The 19,746-nt window shown below is 41.2% G+C and overlaps 3 protein-coding genes across 3 annotated transcripts; all 3 read left to right on the plus strand.

Annotated features, from left to right (window-relative positions):
• The first annotated feature begins 532 nt into the window (after positions 1-532).
• On the plus strand, positions 533-1,501 carry LOC142068757 (olfactory receptor 10A4-like). Its single transcript, XM_075118578.1, has one exon. The coding sequence runs from the start codon at positions 533-535 to the stop codon at positions 1,499-1,501; it is 969 nt and encodes a 322-aa protein (XP_074974679.1).
• Positions 1,502-7,308: 5,807 nt separating this feature from the next.
• Positions 7,309-8,277, plus strand: LOC142068758 (olfactory receptor 10A4-like). The gene has a single exon (XM_075118579.1). The coding sequence runs from the start codon at positions 7,309-7,311 to the stop codon at positions 8,275-8,277; it is 969 nt and encodes a 322-aa protein (XP_074974680.1).
• Positions 8,278-14,083: 5,806 nt separating this feature from the next.
• LOC142068759 (olfactory receptor 10A4-like) lies at positions 14,084-15,052 on the plus strand. The gene has a single exon (XM_075118580.1). It carries the CDS (start codon positions 14,084-14,086, stop codon positions 15,050-15,052), a length of 969 nt encoding a protein of 322 aa, XP_074974681.1.
• Positions 15,053-19,746: the final 4,694 nt, after the last annotated feature.

Genomic DNA, 19,746 nt, shown 5'->3' on the forward strand with positions numbered 1-19,746 from the left:
AAGGTGGGAGATTAGCATCTTTAAAGACCTATTGTTCTTCCTAATGGTCCATTGACTTGTTCCCAGCTAGCCAGCCGGAATGATTGCATTCTGTCTAGTGGGCATTCCCCAGGTACAAACACTTTTGCTAACTTTAGATACAGCAATGATACTTGCATACAGATAAGCTAATCATATTCAGTCGATCATAACCTCTCCAATGATACCTCATATAACCTATTTTGCATAAAATACATTAGGATTATGACACAATCATATCATATTATTACTATGAAAAATATGGGAAGCAGTGTCACAGTCATATCTCCAGGTGATCTACAAAGTCACAGCTTGATTGATATCAATACAGCTATACCAGTTTATACTCAATGATGATTGGGCCCAGTTACATCTTTATATCCAGAACTGCAGCAAGTTTTTGTCTGACGCGTCCCAACATGTAGGAAACCAGTATGAATTGTATGATTCACATGCACACATATGGTATTCTTCAGATTCAGCTCCAGTGTCTCTCTCTTTGTCACCCTTGCAGATGACATATTCTGAGAGAGAGCCTGATGAGAACCAGACCGTTTCTGAGGTGTTCATCTTGGTGGGGTTTTCGTACCTTACCAGACTCCAAATCCTTCTGTTTCTGGTGTTTCTGGTCATCTACCTGGTCACCCTGGTGGGGAACCTGCTCACTATCCTCCTTATAAAGCTAAACCCCTCACTTCATACCCCCATGTATTTCTTCCTGCTCAACTTGTCCTTCTTGGAAATCTGCTACACAAGCAGTGTGGTCCCTCAGCTGCTGGCTCACCTCCTGGTGGAGCAAAAGACCCTCTCCATTGCAGGCTGCGCTGCCCAGATGTACATCTTCACCATCATGGGCCTCACGGAATGCTGCCTTCTAGCAGCCATGGCGTATGATCGCTACATAGCTATATGCAACCCCCTGCACTACAGAACCATCATGAGTGGCCAGGTGTGCGCACAGCTTGTGGGTGCTTCATGGACCATTGGCATCTTGGTGGAAGTAGCTCAAACCACGTGGATCTTCAGCCTTCCCTTCTGTGGCTCCAACCGCATCCACCACTTCTTCTGCGACATCCCACCAGTGATAAAGAGGGCATGCACAGACACATCCAAAAACCAAATTGTGGTCTTGGCTCTGTCCGTGCTGTTTATCATGAGCCCTTTCCTGCTGATAATCCTGTCCTACATCTGCATTATCTCCACCATACTCAAACTGCCGTCGGTAGAGGGAAGGCGTAAAGCCTTCTCCACCTGCTCCTCCCACCTCATGGTGGTGACTTTGTTCTATGGAACAGCCCTTTTCACCTACCTGAGGCCCAAGTCTATCTCCACCCCGGAGGGTGATCAACTGATTTCCCTCATGTACACAGTTGTCACCCCAGTGTTGAACCCCATAATATACACTCTCAGGAACAAAGAGGTGAAGGGAGCCTTTAGAAAAACAATAGGGAAGAGCATCTCTTCACACAACCAGAGAAATTAAAGAACGAAAAGCAGAGTCAATCAAAATGGGGGGAATAAGGGAAATTCATAAACATTTTGTTGAATTTCTCCCGATGACCCTCACTTTTTTAATTGGAATTTTTCCATTTGAAAAACTTTGGCTTGTTCTAAACCTGTTGGGAAAATAGGAAGAGAAACTTTTCTTAAATGAAATAAATAAATAAATAAACTTTCTTCAAACTTTTGATAGCCAGAACCTTTTGACCAGATCTAAAGATCATTGAAAAATCAAATGATCATCTTTAATCAAAGTAGTGTCCTGATTTTACATCTTCAAAATTTGAAATGAGACAAAGCAAAAAAAAAAAAACAATTAACATAAAAAGCATTTCATAAAATGTTCATCTTGGTTAGTTGGAATTTAACAATTTTCACCAAAATTTTAATAGTTGAATAATTCCAACCAGCTCTATAGAAAAGTCAATTTAGGCTTCCCCTTTTCCTACTCTGGAAGTCCAGTGCAGCATTTTAGGTTTTGGGTCGGGTTGTGATTTTTCGGCTGTCGAATGCATTTCCCCAGTGCTCCCTCTGGCCTAATTTAAAATAACATTCCTCGGCACTTATGGCTTCCTATATAAGACACTGATCTATTTTTCAATGCCCAACCTGATCATATCACACAACAACTCTGGGAGATGGCTCTTGACTTCCATGGCATTTTTTACTAGCAGATCAGATTGTAAGATTATGGTGTTTATCATAGATTCATCAATTTTAAGGTAATAAGGGTCCATTTTGATTATCTAGTCTGATATCAGCAATTTCAAGGGATGTCCAACATTGCTTATTTTGCCTGGTACTGGAGCACGCCCTGTGGGGATGGGCATGCACTGTCCAGTCATGGATAGGAGCTCTAAGCCCAGAACTCTAAGAAGCAACTATTGAGCATGTGGAAACTGAGATTTTTTCAAATGCTCATAACTTGGCCAAGTCTGGGTGTTGTTTCCTGGAAGCAGCAAAAGGTGCATCCCTGAAACCAGGGTGATCCCCCCCCCCCATATTTAATTTTTCTGCTTCAATGCCTACCGGTGCTAGAGTGTCCGGAAAGAGAATTCTTCCTCTTTGTTAACACAGGGGAACCAATGTATTTTCCCGTAATCTCTTTCTTGGAAATGACTGAACCTTTTTTGGGGGGAACCCTTAAGAAAATTTTCTATTGAGGCAGACATCCAACACGAAAACTTTCAGCCCAAATGGTTAAAGTTTTAGGACGTTATAAGGAATTAAAAATGGGGTCTTGTAAATGCAAAGTGTTGGGTAACATCATTTATAGGGTTTTCTCCCATTGCCACCCCTTGTCTGGAGTCTATCTAGATTCATAGATTCTAAGGCCAGACAGAACCACAGTGATAATCTAGTCTGACGTCCGGTATAACATGGGCCATAAAACTTCCTCAAAATAATTCCTAAAGCATAACTTTTAGTAAAAACATCCAGTCTTGACTGGATCCACCACATACCTCAATAATTTTTTGCAGTGGTTAATTGACCTCACCATTAAAAATGTACAATATATTTCCAGTCTGAATCAGCGCCAGGTCCTGAGCTTGTGTAAACTGACACAGTTCAACTGATTCCAGAGTAGCTAGGGCTATTTATGCCAACTCAGGATCTGGTTCTTTCAGTGGAACTACAATGATTTAAACCACCTGGAGATCTGTCCCATTGACTTCCACGGACCTGTGGTTGATTTACTCCCACTCGGGATCCAGTCTATTACACAGTTTCAGATCCATAATCTTTGCCTGTCATTCTGAAAGAAAGATGAGTCAAAAGTTCTTAACCCATCTGCCCTTCTGTCAAGGTTTCTTCCCCACTCTGAACTCTAGGGTACAGATGTGGGGACCTGCATGAAAACCTCCTAAACTTACTTTTACCAGCTTAGATTAAAACTTCCCCAAGGCACAAACTATTTTACCCTTTGCCCTTGGACTTCCACTGCCACCACCAAACTTTATCTGGGTTCCTGAGAAAACGTTGTCTGGAAACATCTTTCCCCCCAAAATCCTCCCAACTCTTGCACCCCACTTCCTGGGGAAGGTTTGGTAAAAATCCTCACCAATTTGCATAGGTGACCACAGACCCAAACCCTTGGATCTGAGAACAATGAAAAAATCATGCAGTTCTTGAAAAGAAACACTTTAATAGAAGAAACAGTAAAAAGAATCACCTCTGTAAAATCAGGATGGTAAATACCTTACAGAGTAACTAGAATCCCTCTAGGCAAAACCTTAAGTTACAAAAAGACACACAGACAGAAATATTCATTCTATTCAGCACAACTTAATTTTCTCAGCCATTTAAAGAAATCATAATCTAAAACATACCTAGCTGGATTACTTACTAAGTTCTAAGATTCCATTCCTGTTCTGTCCCTGGCAAAAGCATCACACAGACAGACACAGACCCTTTGTTTTTTTCCCTCCTCCCAGCTTTTGAAAGTATCTTGTCTCCTCATTGGTCATTTTGGTCAGGTGCCAGCGAGGTTATCCTAGCTTCTTAACCCTTTACAGGGGAGAGGATTTTTCCTCTGGCCAGGAGGGATTTTAGAGGTGTTTACCCTTCCCTTTATATTTATAACACCTTCCATGGCTCTTTGTCGCATGGGATTATTTACAATAGTGGAACTTTTAATGGCTAGTGATTCAGTCTCACTGGGTCAGAACATCGGAGGAATTCAGTGTTGCAGAGTTTTTTTATATCTGATTTTCAACTTCTGCTGGGATGGATTGCCCGACCTTTCTTTCTTTCTTTCTTTCTTTCTTTCTTTCTTTCTTTCTTTCTTTCTTTCTTTCTTTCTTTCTTAGCAATCACTATTTTTACCTTTACTCAGATGACACTAAAACAAAACACCGTTAGGCTGCAAGTGCAATGGTGCATGGCATTTTAAAAACATTTAACTCATACGGGTTGTAGTTATCTCAGAGAGAGTGAACAGTTATAAAGGACCAGAAGTCCAGCTGGTGTTAACCAGTGTAGCTCCATTGGAGTCAATGGGTCCATCTATAGCTCTGCTGGATTAAATGGGTCAGTTCCCCCCTTTTGTAAATGGATGCAGTTCCATTGAAATCAATGGGGCCAGATTCCTAGCTGCTGTAAACCAGACATAACCACAGTATAGTCAATTCTGCCATTTCCAAAGATGGGTTGAATTATTTTAGTGCTATGGAGTTATGGTAATTTACATGAGCTAAATATCCTTCCTGTAATGCCTAATTTTGTCTATCTTGGTGTCTGAGATTCTTATTTCTTAACGCCACTATCCCATATTACACCTCATGGAAGATTCAAGATCACGGTTAATAGACATATGGAGAGACTGCCGAGACTTAAGACCTCGGATCACTACCCTTTCCTGCTTCTGCACGTGGGCACCAATGATACTGCCAAGAATGACTTTGAGCAGATCACTGCAGACTACGTGGCCCTGGGAAGAAGGATAAAGGAGTTTGAGGCGCAAGTGGTGTTCTCGTCCATCCTCCCCGTGGAAGGAAAAGGCCTGGGTAGAGACCGTCCAATCGTGGAAGTCAACGTGGAAGTCAATATTGAAGGTGGTAAGGATATGCAAAATACAATAATTGTTATTGCTCATTTTTATTTCAACTCTGTCATTTCACTGTCATGCCTTTTATTAAGAAGTTCCTTGTCAACAAATAACCTAGAAGTAAAACTTCTCTGGAAATCATCTCTTCATACATTGTAGGATCTTCCTTCTAAAATTCTTTGTAGCAAGGTGATTAGACAAAGATCCTCCACTGTTGTAAAGCAGTATAGCTCTTTTTATACCCATGGAGTTGTTAAGATTTACACCAGCAAAGGGATTGGCCCTAGCTCTTACTTTGAATATTGAGAGAAACCAATGCATTACAAATGTTGTGATGATAATGGCAGGAATGATTTAAGTTGTTCTCTAATATTTAAGGAAGAATAACTTTTAATAGTACACAAAAGTTCAAAGTTCCCCATTGTTTCCACCATTTATTGCACTTCTCATTATTTAAAGTGCTTCAATCATGTTGGGCTCAGCAGCATCAGTTTACTCATGTGAGTAGTCCTCACGTATGTGAATTGTAATTGCAGTGGGAATACTTGCATTCGTATCACAATTCTCATGATTAAGATCTGAATGAGATCAGAATTTGCCCTAATTTGAGAAATCTTATTTGATAAACGTGGCTGTAGAAAGAAAGAAAGAAAGAAAGAAAGAAAGAAAGAAAGAAAGAAAGAAAGAAAGAAAATCCCTTTTTGAATTATCGTGTAGACAGAAAAGAAATGTGTTCGAAGAGGAAGAACAGAACCCCTGATATTAGAAACTGGTATTCCTCCATTGCTGGTATAAACTGATGTAGCTCCTTTAGAGTAAATTTATCAGATCCCCATGTGTTGTAAATCAGTTGTATTTCCACTGGTGTCAAAGTGGTCATTGTGATGGGTTGCTCCCCCGCCCCTGAGGTGCCACCTGATGTACTGGGGTAACACTCAGCCCACCTGTTCCACAAGCCTGGGGTTCCTTACATTGTCCTGCTGAGCCAGGCCGACACCCTCCTCCAGCACAAATGAAGGCAGGGACACATCCAGCTGTGGAAAGAAACAGACACTGAAATCACAACTGCATGGGAAGGCTTCAGCTAGGGAATTGCCCAGGACTAGAGTTGGTGGAATCTCCGTCCTTAGAGGTTTTTAAGGCCTGGTTTGACAAAGTCCTGGCTGTGATGATTTAGTTGGTGTTGGTCCTCCTGAGGTCTCTTCCAACCCCCGTCTTCTATGATTCTATGATTAGCCAGCAAATAAAACAAAAACACAATATAAGCTTAATATACTAAAGAAACTCGTTACAAATAGTAATTTCTCACCCTAAATGTTCATTTAGGCAGATTTCAGAAGTTCTTGAAAGCAAGCTGCTCTTGCTTGCAGTTAAAACTCCAGGTATTTCTTTCACAGGTCAGACACCTTTTCAACCTGGGCTCAACCCTTATCCCCCCCTTTATCTTTGTTCCTTATATGTTTCCAGCAGTCATCCTGGGCGGGGATTCAGTGAAGAATGAACCCTAATTATCTCACTCCCCTGCCTTAAATAAGATTTACATATGGCAGGAATCCTTTGTCTTTCAGTGTGATTCCCACACCCCTCAGTGGAAAAATACTGGTGTTTTATCATGGAAACCAGTACCTTGTGACTTGAACACATGACCGTGCACTGTCAAAGCAGCCATAGGTCACAGGCAGTTTGTAGCTTCCCTGGAAAGCTTCTCAGGAAGGTGGGAGATTAGCATCTTTAAAGACCTATTGTTCTTCCTAATGGTCCATTGACTTGTTCCCAGCTAGCCAGCCGGAATGATTGCATTCTGTCTAGTGGGCATTCCCCAGGTACAAACACTTTTGCTAACTTTAGATACAGCAATGATACTTGCATACAGATAAGCTAATCATATTCAGTCGATCATAACCTCTCCAATGATACCTCATATAACCTATTTTGCATAAAATACATTAGGATTATGACACAATCATATCATATTATTACTATGAAAAATATGGGAAGCAGTGTCACAGTCATATCTCCAGGTGATCTACAAAGTCACAGCTTGATTGATATCAATACAGCTATACCAGTTTATACTCAATGATGATTGGGCCCAGTTACATCTTTATATCCAGAACTGCAGCAAGTTTTTGTCTGACGCGTCCCAACATGTAGGAAACCAGTATGAATTGTATGATTCACATGCACACATATGGTATTCTTCAGATTCAGCTCCAGTGTCTCTCTCTTTGTCACCCTTGCAGATGACATATTCTGAGAGAGAGCCTGATGAGAACCAGACCGTTTCTGAGGTGTTCATCTTGGTGGGGTTTTCGTACCTTACCAGACTCCAAATCCTTCTGTTTCTGGTGTTTCTGGTCATCTACCTGGTCACCCTGGTGGGGAACCTGCTCACTATCCTCCTTATAAAGCTAAACCCCTCACTTCATACCCCCATGTATTTCTTCCTGCTCAACTTGTCCTTCTTGGAAATCTGCTACACAAGCAGTGTGGTCCCTCAGCTGCTGGCTCACCTCCTGGTGGAGCAAAAGACCCTCTCCATTGCAGGCTGCGCTGCCCAGATGTACATCTTCACCATCATGGGCCTCACGGAATGCTGCCTTCTAGCAGCCATGGCGTATGATCGCTACATAGCTATATGCAACCCCCTGCACTACAGAACCATCATGAGTGGCCAGGTGTGCGCACAGCTTGTGGGTGCTTCATGGACCATTGGCATCTTGGTGGAAGTAGCTCAAACCACGTGGATCTTCAGCCTTCCCTTCTGTGGCTCCAACCGCATCCACCACTTCTTCTGCGACATCCCACCAGTGATAAAGAGGGCATGCACAGACACATCCAAAAACCAAATTGTGGTCTTGGCTCTGTCCGTGCTGTTTATCATGAGCCCTTTCCTGCTGATAATCCTGTCCTACATCTGCATTATCTCCACCATACTCAAACTGCCGTCGGTAGAGGGAAGGCGTAAAGCCTTCTCCACCTGCTCCTCCCACCTCATGGTGGTGACTTTGTTCTATGGAACAGCCCTTTTCACCTACCTGAGGCCCAAGTCTATCTCCACCCCGGAGGGTGATCAACTGATTTCCCTCATGTACACAGTTGTCACCCCAGTGTTGAACCCCATAATATACACTCTCAGGAACAAAGAGGTGAAGGGAGCCTTTAGAAAAACAATAGGGAAGAGCATCTCTTCACACAACCAGAGAAATTAAAGAACGAAAAGCAGAGTCAATCAAAATGGGGGGAATAAGGGAAATTCATAAACATTTTGTTGAATTTCTCCCGATGACCCTCACTTTTTTAATTGGAATTTTTCCATTTGAAAAACTTTGGCTTGTTCTAAACCTGTTGGGAAAATAGGAAGAGAAACTTTTCTTAAATGAAATAAATAAATAAATAAACTTTCTTCAAACTTTTGATAGCCAGAACCTTTTGACCAGATCTAAAGATCATTGAAAAATCAAATGATCATCTTTAATCAAAGTAGTGTCCTGATTTTACATCTTCAAAATTTGAAATGAGACAAAGCAAAAAAAAAAAAACAATTAACATAAAAAGCATTTCATAAAATGTTCATCTTGGTTAGTTGGAATTTAACAATTTTCACCAAAATTTTAATAGTTGAATAATTCCAACCAGCTCTATAGAAAAGTCAATTTAGGCTTCCCCTTTTCCTACTCTGGAAGTCCAGTGCAGCATTTTAGGTTTTGGGTCGGGTTGTGATTTTTCGGCTGTCGAATGCATTTCCCCAGTGCTCCCTCTGGCCTAATTTAAAATAACATTCCTCGGCACTTATGGCTTCCTATATAAGACACTGATCTATTTTTCAATGCCCAACCTGATCATATCACACAACAACTCTGGGAGATGGCTCTTGACTTCCATGGCATTTTTTACTAGCAGATCAGATTGTAAGATTATGGTGTTTATCATAGATTCATCAATTTTAAGGTAATAAGGGTCCATTTTGATTATCTAGTCTGATATCAGCAATTTCAAGGGATGTCCAACATTGCTTATTTTGCCTGGTACTGGAGCACGCCCTGTGGGGATGGGCATGCACTGTCCAGTCATGGATAGGAGCTCTAAGCCCAGAACTCTAAGAAGCAACTATTGAGCATGTGGAAACTGAGATTTTTTCAAATGCTCATAACTTGGCCAAGTCTGGGTGTTGTTTCCTGGAAGCAGCAAAAGGTGCATCCCTGAAACCAGGGTGATCCCCCCCCCCCATATTTAATTTTTCTGCTTCAATGCCTACCGGTGCTAGAGTGTCCGGAAAGAGAATTCTTCCTCTTTGTTAACACAGGGGAACCAATGTATTTTCCCGTAATCTCTTTCTTGGAAATGACTGAACCTTTTTTGGGGGGAACCCTTAAGAAAATTTTCTATTGAGGCAGACATCCAACACGAAAACTTTCAGCCCAAATGGTTAAAGTTTAGGACGTTATAAGGAATTAAAAATGGGGTCTTGTAAATGCAAAGTGTTGGGTAACATCATTTATAGGGTTTTCTCCCATTGCCACCCCTTGTCTGGAGTCTATCTAGATTCATAGATTCTAAGGCCAGACAGAACCACAGTGATAATCTAGTCTGACGTCCGGTATAACATGGGCCATAAAACTTCCTCAAAATAATTCCTAAAGCATAACTTTTAGTAAAAACATCCAGTCTTGACTGGATCCACCACATACCTCAATAATTTTTTGCAGTGGTTAATTGACCTCACCATTAAAAATGTACAATATATTTCCAGTCTGAATCAGCGCCAGGTCCTGAGCTTGTGTAAACTGACACAGTTCAACTGATTCCAGAGTAGCTAGGGCTATTTATGCCAACTCAGGATCTGGTTCTTTCAGTGGAACTACAATGATTTAAACCACCTGGAGATCTGTCCCATTGACTTCCACGGACCTGTGGTTGATTTACTCCCACTCGGGATCCAGTCTATTACACAGTTTCAGATCCATAATCTTTGCCTGTCATTCTGAAAGAAAGATGAGTCAAAAGTTCTTAACCCATCTGCCCTTCTGTCAAGGTTTCTTCCCCACTCTGAACTCTAGGGTACAGATGTGGGGACCTGCATGAAAACCTCCTAAACTTACTTTTACCAGCTTAGATTAAAACTTCCCCAAGGCACAAACTATTTTACCCTTTGCCCTTGGACTTCCACTGCCACCACCAAACTTTATCTGGGTTCCTGAGAAAACGTTGTCTGGAAACATCTTTCCCCCCAAAATCCTCCCAACTCTTGCACCCCACTTCCTGGGGAAGGTTTGGTAAAAATCCTCACCAATTTGCATAGGTGACCACAGACCCAAACCCTTGGATCTGAGAACAATGAAAAAATCATGCAGTTCTTGAAAAGAAACACTTTAATAGAAGAAACAGTAAAAAGAATCACCTCTGTAAAATCAGGATGGTAAATACCTTACAGAGTAACTAGAATCCCTCTAGGCAAAACCTTAAGTTACAAAAAGACACACAGACAGAAATATTCATTCTATTCAGCACAACTTAATTTTCTCAGCCATTTAAAGAAATCATAATCTAAAACATACCTAGCTGGATTACTTACTAAGTTCTAAGATTCCATTCCTGTTCTGTCCCTGGCAAAAGCATCACACAGACAGACACAGACCCTTTGTTTTTTTCCCTCCTCCCAGCTTTTGAAAGTATCTTGTCTCCTCATTGGTCATTTTGGTCAGGTGCCAGCGAGGTTATCCTAGCTTCTTAACCCTTTACAGGGGAGAGGATTTTTCCTCTGGCCAGGAGGGATTTTAGAGGTGTTTACCCTTCCCTTTATATTTATAACACCTTCCATGGCTCTTTGTCGCATGGGATTATTTACAATAGTGGAACTTTTAATGGCTAGTGATTCAGTCTCACTGGGTCAGAACATCGGAGGAATTCAGTGTTGCAGAGTTTTTTTATATCTGATTTTCAACTTCTGCTGGGATGGATTGCCCGACCTTTCTTTCTTTCTTTCTTTCTTTCTTTCTTTCTTTCTTTCTTTCTTTCTTTCTTTCTTTCTTTCTTTCTTAGCAATCACTATTTTTACCTTTACTCAGATGACACTAAAACAAAACACCGTTAGGCTGCAAGTGCAATGGTGCATGGCATTTTAAAAACATTTAACTCATACGGGTTGTAGTTATCTCAGAGAGAGTGAACAGTTATAAAGGACCAGAAGTCCAGCTGGTGTTAACCAGTGTAGCTCCATTGGAGTCAATGGGTCCATCTATAGCTCTGCTGGATTAAATGGGTCAGTTCCCCCCTTTTGTAAATGGATGCAGTTCCATTGAAATCAATGGGGCCAGATTCCTAGCTGCTGTAAACCAGACATAACCACAGTATAGTCAATTCTGCCATTTCCAAAGATGGGTTGAATTATTTTAGTGCTATGGAGTTATGGTAATTTACATGAGCTAAATATCCTTCCTGTAATGCCTAATTTTGTCTATCTTGGTGTCTGAGATTCTTATTTCTTAACGCCACTATCCCATATTACACCTCATGGAAGATTCAAGATCACGGTTAATAGACATATGGAGAGACTGCCGAGACTTAAGACCTCGGATCACTACCCTTTCCTGCTTCTGCACGTGGGCACCAATGATACTGCCAAGAATGACTTTGAGCAGATCACTGCAGACTACGTGGCCCTGGGAAGAAGGATAAAGGAGTTTGAGGCGCAAGTGGTGTTCTCGTCCATCCTCCCCGTGGAAGGAAAAGGCCTGGGTAGAGACCGTCCAATCGTGGAAGTCAACGTGGAAGTCAATATTGAAGGTGGTAAGGATATGCAAAATACAATAATTGTTATTGCTCATTTTTATTTCAACTCTGTCATTTCACTGTCATGCCTTTTATTAAGAAGTTCCTTGTCAACAAATAACCTAGAAGTAAAACTTCTCTGGAAATCATCTCTTCATACATTGTAGGATCTTCCTTCTAAAATTCTTTGTAGCAAGGTGATTAGACAAAGATCCTCCACTGTTGTAAAGCAGTATAGCTCTTTTTATACCCATGGAGTTGTTAAGATTTACACCAGCAAAGGGATTGGCCCTAGCTCTTACTTTGAATATTGAGAGAAACCAATGCATTACAAATGTTGTGATGATAATGGCAGGAATGATTTAAGTTGTTCTCTAATATTTAAGGAAGAATAACTTTTAATAGTACACAAAAGTTCAAAGTTCCCCATTGTTTCCACCATTTATTGCACTTCTCATTATTTAAAGTGCTTCAATCATGTTGGGCTCAGCAGCATCAGTTTACTCATGTGAGTAGTCCTCACGTATGTGAATTGTAATTGCAGTGGGAATACTTGCATTCGTATCACAATTCTCATGATTAAGATCTGAATGAGATCAGAATTTGCCCTAATTTGAGAAATCTTATTTGATAAACGTGGCTGTAGAAAGAAAGAAAGAAAGAAAGAAAGAAAGAAAGAAAGAAAGAAAGAAAGAAAATCCCTTTTTGAATTATCGTGTAGACAGAAAAGAAATGTGTTCGAAGAGGAAGAACAGAACCCCTGATATTAGAAACTGGTATTCCTCCATTGCTGGTATAAACTGATGTAGCTCCTTTAGAGTAAATTTATCAGATCCCCATGTGTTGTAAATCAGTTGTATTTCCACTGGTGTCAAAGTGGTCATTGTGATGGGTTGCTCCCCCGCCCCTGAGGTGCCACCTGATGTACTGGGGTAACACTCAGCCCACCTGTTCCACAAGCCTGGGGTTCCTTACATTGTCCTGCTGAGCCAGGCCGACACCCTCCTCCAGCACAAATGAAGGCAGGGACACATCCAGCTGTGGAAAGAAACAGACACTGAAATCACAACTGCATGGGAAGGCTTCAGCTAGGGAATTGCCCAGGACTAGAGTTGGTGGAATCTCCATCCTTAGAGGTTTTTAAGGCCTGGTTTGACAAAGTCCTGGCTGTGATGATTTAGTTGGTGTTGGTCCTCCTGAGGTCTCTTCCAACCCCCGTCTTCTATGATTCTATGATTAGCCAGCAAATAAAACAAAAACACAATATAAGCTTAATATACTAAAGAAACTCGTTACAAATAGTAATTTCTCACCCTAAATGTTCATTTAGGCAGATTTCAGAAGTTCTTGAAAGCAAGCTGCTCTTGCTTGCAGTTAAAACTCCAGGTATTTCTTTCACAGGTCAGACACCTTTTCAACCTGGGCTCAACCCTTATCCCCCCCTTTATCTTTGTTCCTTATATGTTTCCAGCAGTCATCCTGGGCGGGGATTCAGTGAAGAATGAACCCTAATTATCTCACTCCCCTGCCTTAAATAAGATTTACATATGGCAGGAATCCTTTGTCTTTCAGTGTGATTCCCACACCCCTCAGTGGAAAAATACTGGTGTTTTATCATGGAAACCAGTACCTTGTGACTTGAACACATGACCGTGCACTGTCAAAGCAGCCATAGGTCACAGGCAGTTTGTAGCTTCCCTGGAAAGCTTCTCAGGAAGGTGGGAGATTAGCATCTTTAAAGACCTATTGTTCTTCCTAATGGTCCATTGACTTGTTCCCAGCTAGCCAGCCGGAATGATTGCATTCTGTCTAGTGGGCATTCCCCAGGTACAAACACTTTTGCTAACTTTAGATACAGCAATGATACTTGCATACAGATAAGCTAATCATATTCAGTCGATCATAACCTCTCCAATGATACCTCATATAACCTATTTTGCATAAAATACATTAGGATTATGACACAATCATATCATATTATTACTATGAAAAATATGGGAAGCAGTGTCACAGTCATATCTCCAGGTGATCTACAAAGTCACAGCTTGATTGATATCAATACAGCTATACCAGTTTATACTCAATGATGATTGGGCCCAGTTACATCTTTATATCCAGAACTGCAGCAAGTTTTTGTCTGACGCGTCCCAACATGTAGGAAACCAGTATGAATTGTATGATTCACATGCACACATATGGTATTCTTCAGATTCAGCTCCAGTGTCTCTCTCTTTGTCACCCTTGCAGATGACATATTCTGAGAGAGAGCCTGATGAGAACCAGACCGTTTCTGAGGTGTTCATCTTGGTGGGGTTTTCGTACCTTACCAGACTCCAAATCCTTCTGTTTCTGGTGTTTCTGGTCATCTACCTGGTCACCCTGGTGGGGAACCTGCTCACTATCCTCCTTATAAAGCTAAACCCCTCACTTCATACCCCCATGTATTTCTTCCTGCTCAACTTGTCCTTCTTGGAAATCTGCTACACAAGCAGTGTGGTCCCTCAGCTGCTGGCTCACCTCCTGGTGGAGCAAAAGACCCTCTCCATTGCAGGCTGCGCTGCCCAGATGTACATCTTCACCATCATGGGCCTCACGGAATGCTGCCTTCTAGCAGCCATGGCGTATGATCGCTACATAGCTATATGCAACCCCCTGCACTACAGAACCATCATGAGTGGCCAGGTGTGCGCACAGCTTGTGGGTGCTTCATGGACCATTGGCATCTTGGTGGAAGTAGCTCAAACCACGTGGATCTTCAGCCTTCCCTTCTGTGGCTCCAACCGCATCCACCACTTCTTCTGCGACATCCCACCAGTGATAAAGAGGGCATGCACAGACACATCCAAAAACCAAATTGTGGTCTTGGCTCTGTCCGTGCTGTTTATCATGAGCCCTTTCCTGCTGATAATCCTGTCCTACATCTGCATTATCTCCACCATACTCAAACTGCCGTCGGTAGAGGGAAGGCGTAAAGCCTTCTCCACCTGCTCCTCCCACCTCATGGTGGTGACTTTGTTCTATGGAACAGCCCTTTTCACCTACCTGAGGCCCAAGTCTATCTCCACCCCGGAGGGTGATCAACTGATTTCCCTCATGTACACAGTTGTCACCCCAGTGTTGAACCCCATAATATACACTCTCAGGAACAAAGAGGTGAAGGGAGCCTTTAGAAAAACAATAGGGAAGAGCATCTCTTCACACAACCAGAGAAATTAAAGAACGAAAAGCAGAGTCAATCAAAATGGGGGGAATAAGGGAAATTCATAAACATTTTGTTGAATTTCTCCCGATGACCCTCACTTTTTTAATTGGAATTTTTCCATTTGAAAAACTTTGGCTTGTTCTAAACCTGTTGGGAAAATAGGAAGAGAAACTTTTCTTAAATGAAATAAATAAATAAATAAACTTTCTTCAAACTTTTGATAGCCAGAACCTTTTGACCAGATCTAAAGATCATTGAAAAATCAAATGATCATCTTTAATCAAAGTAGTGTCCTGATTTTACATCTTCAAAATTTGAAATGAGACAAAGCAAAAAAAAAAAAACAATTAACATAAAAAGCATTTCATAAAATGTTCATCTTGGTTAGTTGGAATTTAACAATTTTCACCAAAATTTTAATAGTTGAATAATTCCAACCAGCTCTATAGAAAAGTCAATTTAGGCTTCCCCTTTTCCTACTCTGGAAGTCCAGTGCAGCATTTTAGGTTTTGGGTCGGGTTGTGATTTTTCGGCTGTCGAATGCATTTCCCCAGTGCTCCCTCTGGCCTAATTTAAAATAACATTCCTCGGCACTTATGGCTTCCTATATAAGACACTGATCTATTTTTCAATGCCCAACCTGATCATATCACACAACAACTCTGGGAGATGGCTCTTGACTTCCATGGCATTTTTTACTAGCAGATCAGATTGTAAGATTATGGTGTTTATCATAGATTCATCAATTTTAAGGTAATAAGGGTCCATTTTGATTATCTAGTCTGATATCAGCAATTTCAAGGGATGTCCAACATTGCTTATTTTGCCTGGTACTGGAGCACGCCCTGTGGGGATGGGCATGCACTGTCCAGTCATGGATAGGAGCTCTAAGCCCAGAACTCTAAGAAGCAACTATTGAGCATGTGGAAACTGAGATTTTTTCAAATGCTCATAACTTGGCCAAGTCTGGGTGTTGTTTCCTGGAAGCAGCAAAAGGTGCATCCCTGAAACCAGGGTGATCCCCCCCCCCCATATTTAATTTTTCTGCTTCAATGCCTACCGGTGCTAGAGTGTCCGGAAAGAGAATTCTTCCTCTTTGTTAACACAGGGGAACCAATGTATTTTCCCGTAATCTCTTTCTTGGAAATGACTGAACCTTTTTTGGGGGGAACCCTTAAGAAAATTTTCTATTGAGGCAGACATCCAACACGAAAACTTTCAGCCCAAATGGTTAAAGTTTAGGACGTTATAAGGAATTAAAAATGGGGTCTTGTAAATGCAAAGTGTTGGGTAACATCATTTATAGGGTTTTCTCCCATTGCCACCCCTTGTCTGGAGTCTATCTAGATTCATAGATTCTAAGGCCAGACAGAACCACAGTGATAATCTAGTCTGACGTCCGGTATAACATGGGCCATAAAACTTCCTCAAAATAATTCCTAAAGCATAACTTTTAGTAAAAACATCCAGTCTTGACTGGATCCACCACATACCTCAATAATTTTTTGCAGTGGTTAATTGACCTCACCATTAAAAATGTACAATATATTTCCAGTCTGAATCAGCGCCAGGTCCTGAGCTTGTGTAAACTGACACAGTTCAACTGATTCCAGAGTAGCTAGGGCTATTTATGCCAACTCAGGATCTGGTTCTTTCAGTGGAACTACAATGATTTAAACCACCTGGAGATCTGTCCCATTGACTTCCACGGACCTGTGGTTGATTTACTCCCACTCGGGATCCAGTCTATTACACAGTTTCAGATCCATAATCTTTGCCTGTCATTCTGAAAGAAAGATGAGTCAAAAGTTCTTAACCCATCTGCCCTTCTGTCAAGGTTTCTTCCCCACTCTGAACTCTAGGGTACAGATGTGGGGACCTGCATGAAAACCTCCTAAACTTACTTTTACCAGCTTAGATTAAAACTTCCCCAAGGCACAAACTATTTTACCCTTTGCCCTTGGACTTCCACTGCCACCACCAAACTTTATCTGGGTTCCTGAGAAAACGTTGTCTGGAAACATCTTTCCCCCCAAAATCCTCCCAACTCTTGCACCCCACTTCCTGGGGAAGGTTTGGTAAAAATCCTCACCAATTTGCATAGGTGACCACAGACCCAAACCCTTGGATCTGAGAACAATGAAAAAATCATGCAGTTCTTGAAAAGAAACACTTTAATAGAAGAAACAGTAAAAAGAATCACCTCTGTAAAATCAGGATGGTAAATACCTTACAGAGTAACTAGAATCCCTCTAGGCAAAACCTTAAGTTACAAAAAGACACACAGACAGAAATATTCATTCTATTCAGCACAACTTAATTTTCTCAGCCATTTAAAGAAATCATAATCTAAAACATACCTAGCTGGATTACTTACTAAGTTCTAAGATTCCATTCCTGTTCTGTCCCTGGCAAAAGCATCACACAGACAGACACAGACCCTTTGTTTTTTTCCCTCCTCCCAGCTTTTGAAAGTATCTTGTCTCCTCATTGGTCATTTTGGTCAGGTGCCAGCGAGGTTATCCTAGCTTCTTAACCCTTTACAGGGGAGAGGATTTTTCCTCTGGCCAGGAGGGATTTTAGAGGTGTTTACCCTTCCCTTTATATTTATAACACCTTCCATGGCTCTTTGTCGCATGGGATTATTTACAATAGTGGAACTTTTAATGGCTAGTGATTCAGTCTCACTGGGTCAGAACATCGGAGGAATTCAGTGTTGCAGAGTTTTTTTATATCTGATTTTCAACTTCTGCTGGGATGGATTGCCCGACCTTTCTTTCTTTCTTTCTTTCTTTCTTTCTTTCTTTCTTTCTTTCTTTCTTTCTTTCTTTCTTTCTTTCTTTCTTTCTTAGCAATCACTATTTTTACCTTTACTCAGATGACACTAAAACAAAACACCGTTAGGCTGCAAGTGCAATGGTGCATGGCATTTTAAAAACATTTAACTCATACGGGTTGTAGTTATCTCAGAGAGAGTGAACAGTTATAAAGGACCAGAAGTCCAGCTGGTGTTAACCAGTGTAGCTCCATTGGAGTCAATGGGTCCATCTATAGCTCTGCTGGATTAAATGGGTCAGTTCCCCCCTTTTGTAAATGGATGCAGTTCCATTGAAATCAATGGGGCCAGATTCCTAGCTGCTGTAAACCAGACATAACCACAGTATAGTCAATTCTGCCATTTCCAAAGATGGGTTGAATTATTTTAGTGCTATGGAGTTATGGTAATTTACATGAGCTAAATATCCTTCCTGTAATGCCTAATTTTGTCTATCTTGGTGTCTGAGATTCTTATTTCTTAACGCCACTATCCCATATTACACCTCATGGAAGATTCAAGATCACGGTTAATAGACATATGGAGAGACTGCCGAGACTTAAGACCTCGGATCACTACCCTTTCCTGCTTCTGCACGTGGGCACCAATGATACTGCCAAGAATGACTTTGAGCAGATCACTGCAGACTACGTGGCCCTGGGAAGAAGGATAAAGGAGTTTGAGGCGCAAGTGGTGTTCTCGTCCATCCTCCCCGTGGAAGGAAAAGGCCTGGGTAGAGACCGTCCAATCGTGGAAGTCAACGTGGAAGTCAATATTGAAGGTGGTAAGGATATGCAAAATACAATAATTGTTATTGCTCATTTTTATTTCAACTCTGTCATTTCACTGTCATGCCTTTTATTAAGAAGTTCCTTGTCAACAAATAACCTAGAAGTAAAACTTCTCTGGAAATCATCTCTTCATACATTGTAGGATCTTCCTTCTAAAATTCTTTGTAGCAAGGTGATTAGACAAAGATCCTCCACTGTTGTAAAGCAGTATAGCTCTTTTTATACCCATGGAGTTGTTAAGATTTACACCAGCAAAGGGATTGGCCCTAGCTCTTACTTTGAATATTGAGAGAAACCAATGCATTACAAATGTTGTGATGATAATGGCAGGAATGATTTAAGTTGTTCTCTAATATTTAAGGAAGAATAACTTTTAATAGTACACAAAAGTTCAAAGTTCCCCATTGTTTCCACCATTTATTGCACTTCTCATTATTTAAAGTGCTTCAATCATGTTGGGCTCAGCAGCATCAGTTTACTCATGTGAGTAGTCCTCACGTATGTGAATTGTAATTGCAGTGGGAATACTTGCATTCGTATCACAATTCTCATGATTAAGATCTGAATGAGATCAGAATTTGCCCTAATTTGAGAAATCTTATTTGATAAACGTGGCTGTAGAAAGAAAGAAAGAAAGAAAGAAAGAAAGAAAGAAAGAAAGAAAGAAAGAAAGAAAGAAAATCCCTTTTTGAATTATCGTGTAGACAGAAAAGAAATGTGTTCGAAGAGGAAGAACAGAACCCCTGATATTAGAAACTGGTATTCCTCCATTGCTGGTATAAACTGATGTAGCTCCTTTAGAGTAAATTTATCAGATCCCCATGTGTTGTAAATCAGTTGTATTTCCACTGGTGTCAAAGTGGTCATTGTGATGGGTTGCTCCCCCGCCCCTGAGGTGCCACCTGATGTACTGGGGTAACACTCAGCCCACCTGTTCCACAAGCCTGGGGTTCCTTACATTGTCCTGCTGAGCCAGGCCGACACCCTCCTCCAGCACAAATGAAGGCAGGGACACATCCAGCTGTGGAAAGAAACAGACACTGAAATCACAACTGCATGGGAAGGCTTCAGCTAGGGAATTGCCCAGGACTAGAGTTGGTGG

The sequence above is a fragment of the Caretta caretta genome, chromosome 13 (genome assembly GCF_965140235.1).
Source record: "Caretta caretta isolate rCarCar2 chromosome 13, rCarCar1.hap1, whole genome shotgun sequence".
NCBI classification, from domain to species: Eukaryota; Metazoa; Chordata; order Testudines; family Cheloniidae; genus Caretta; species Caretta caretta.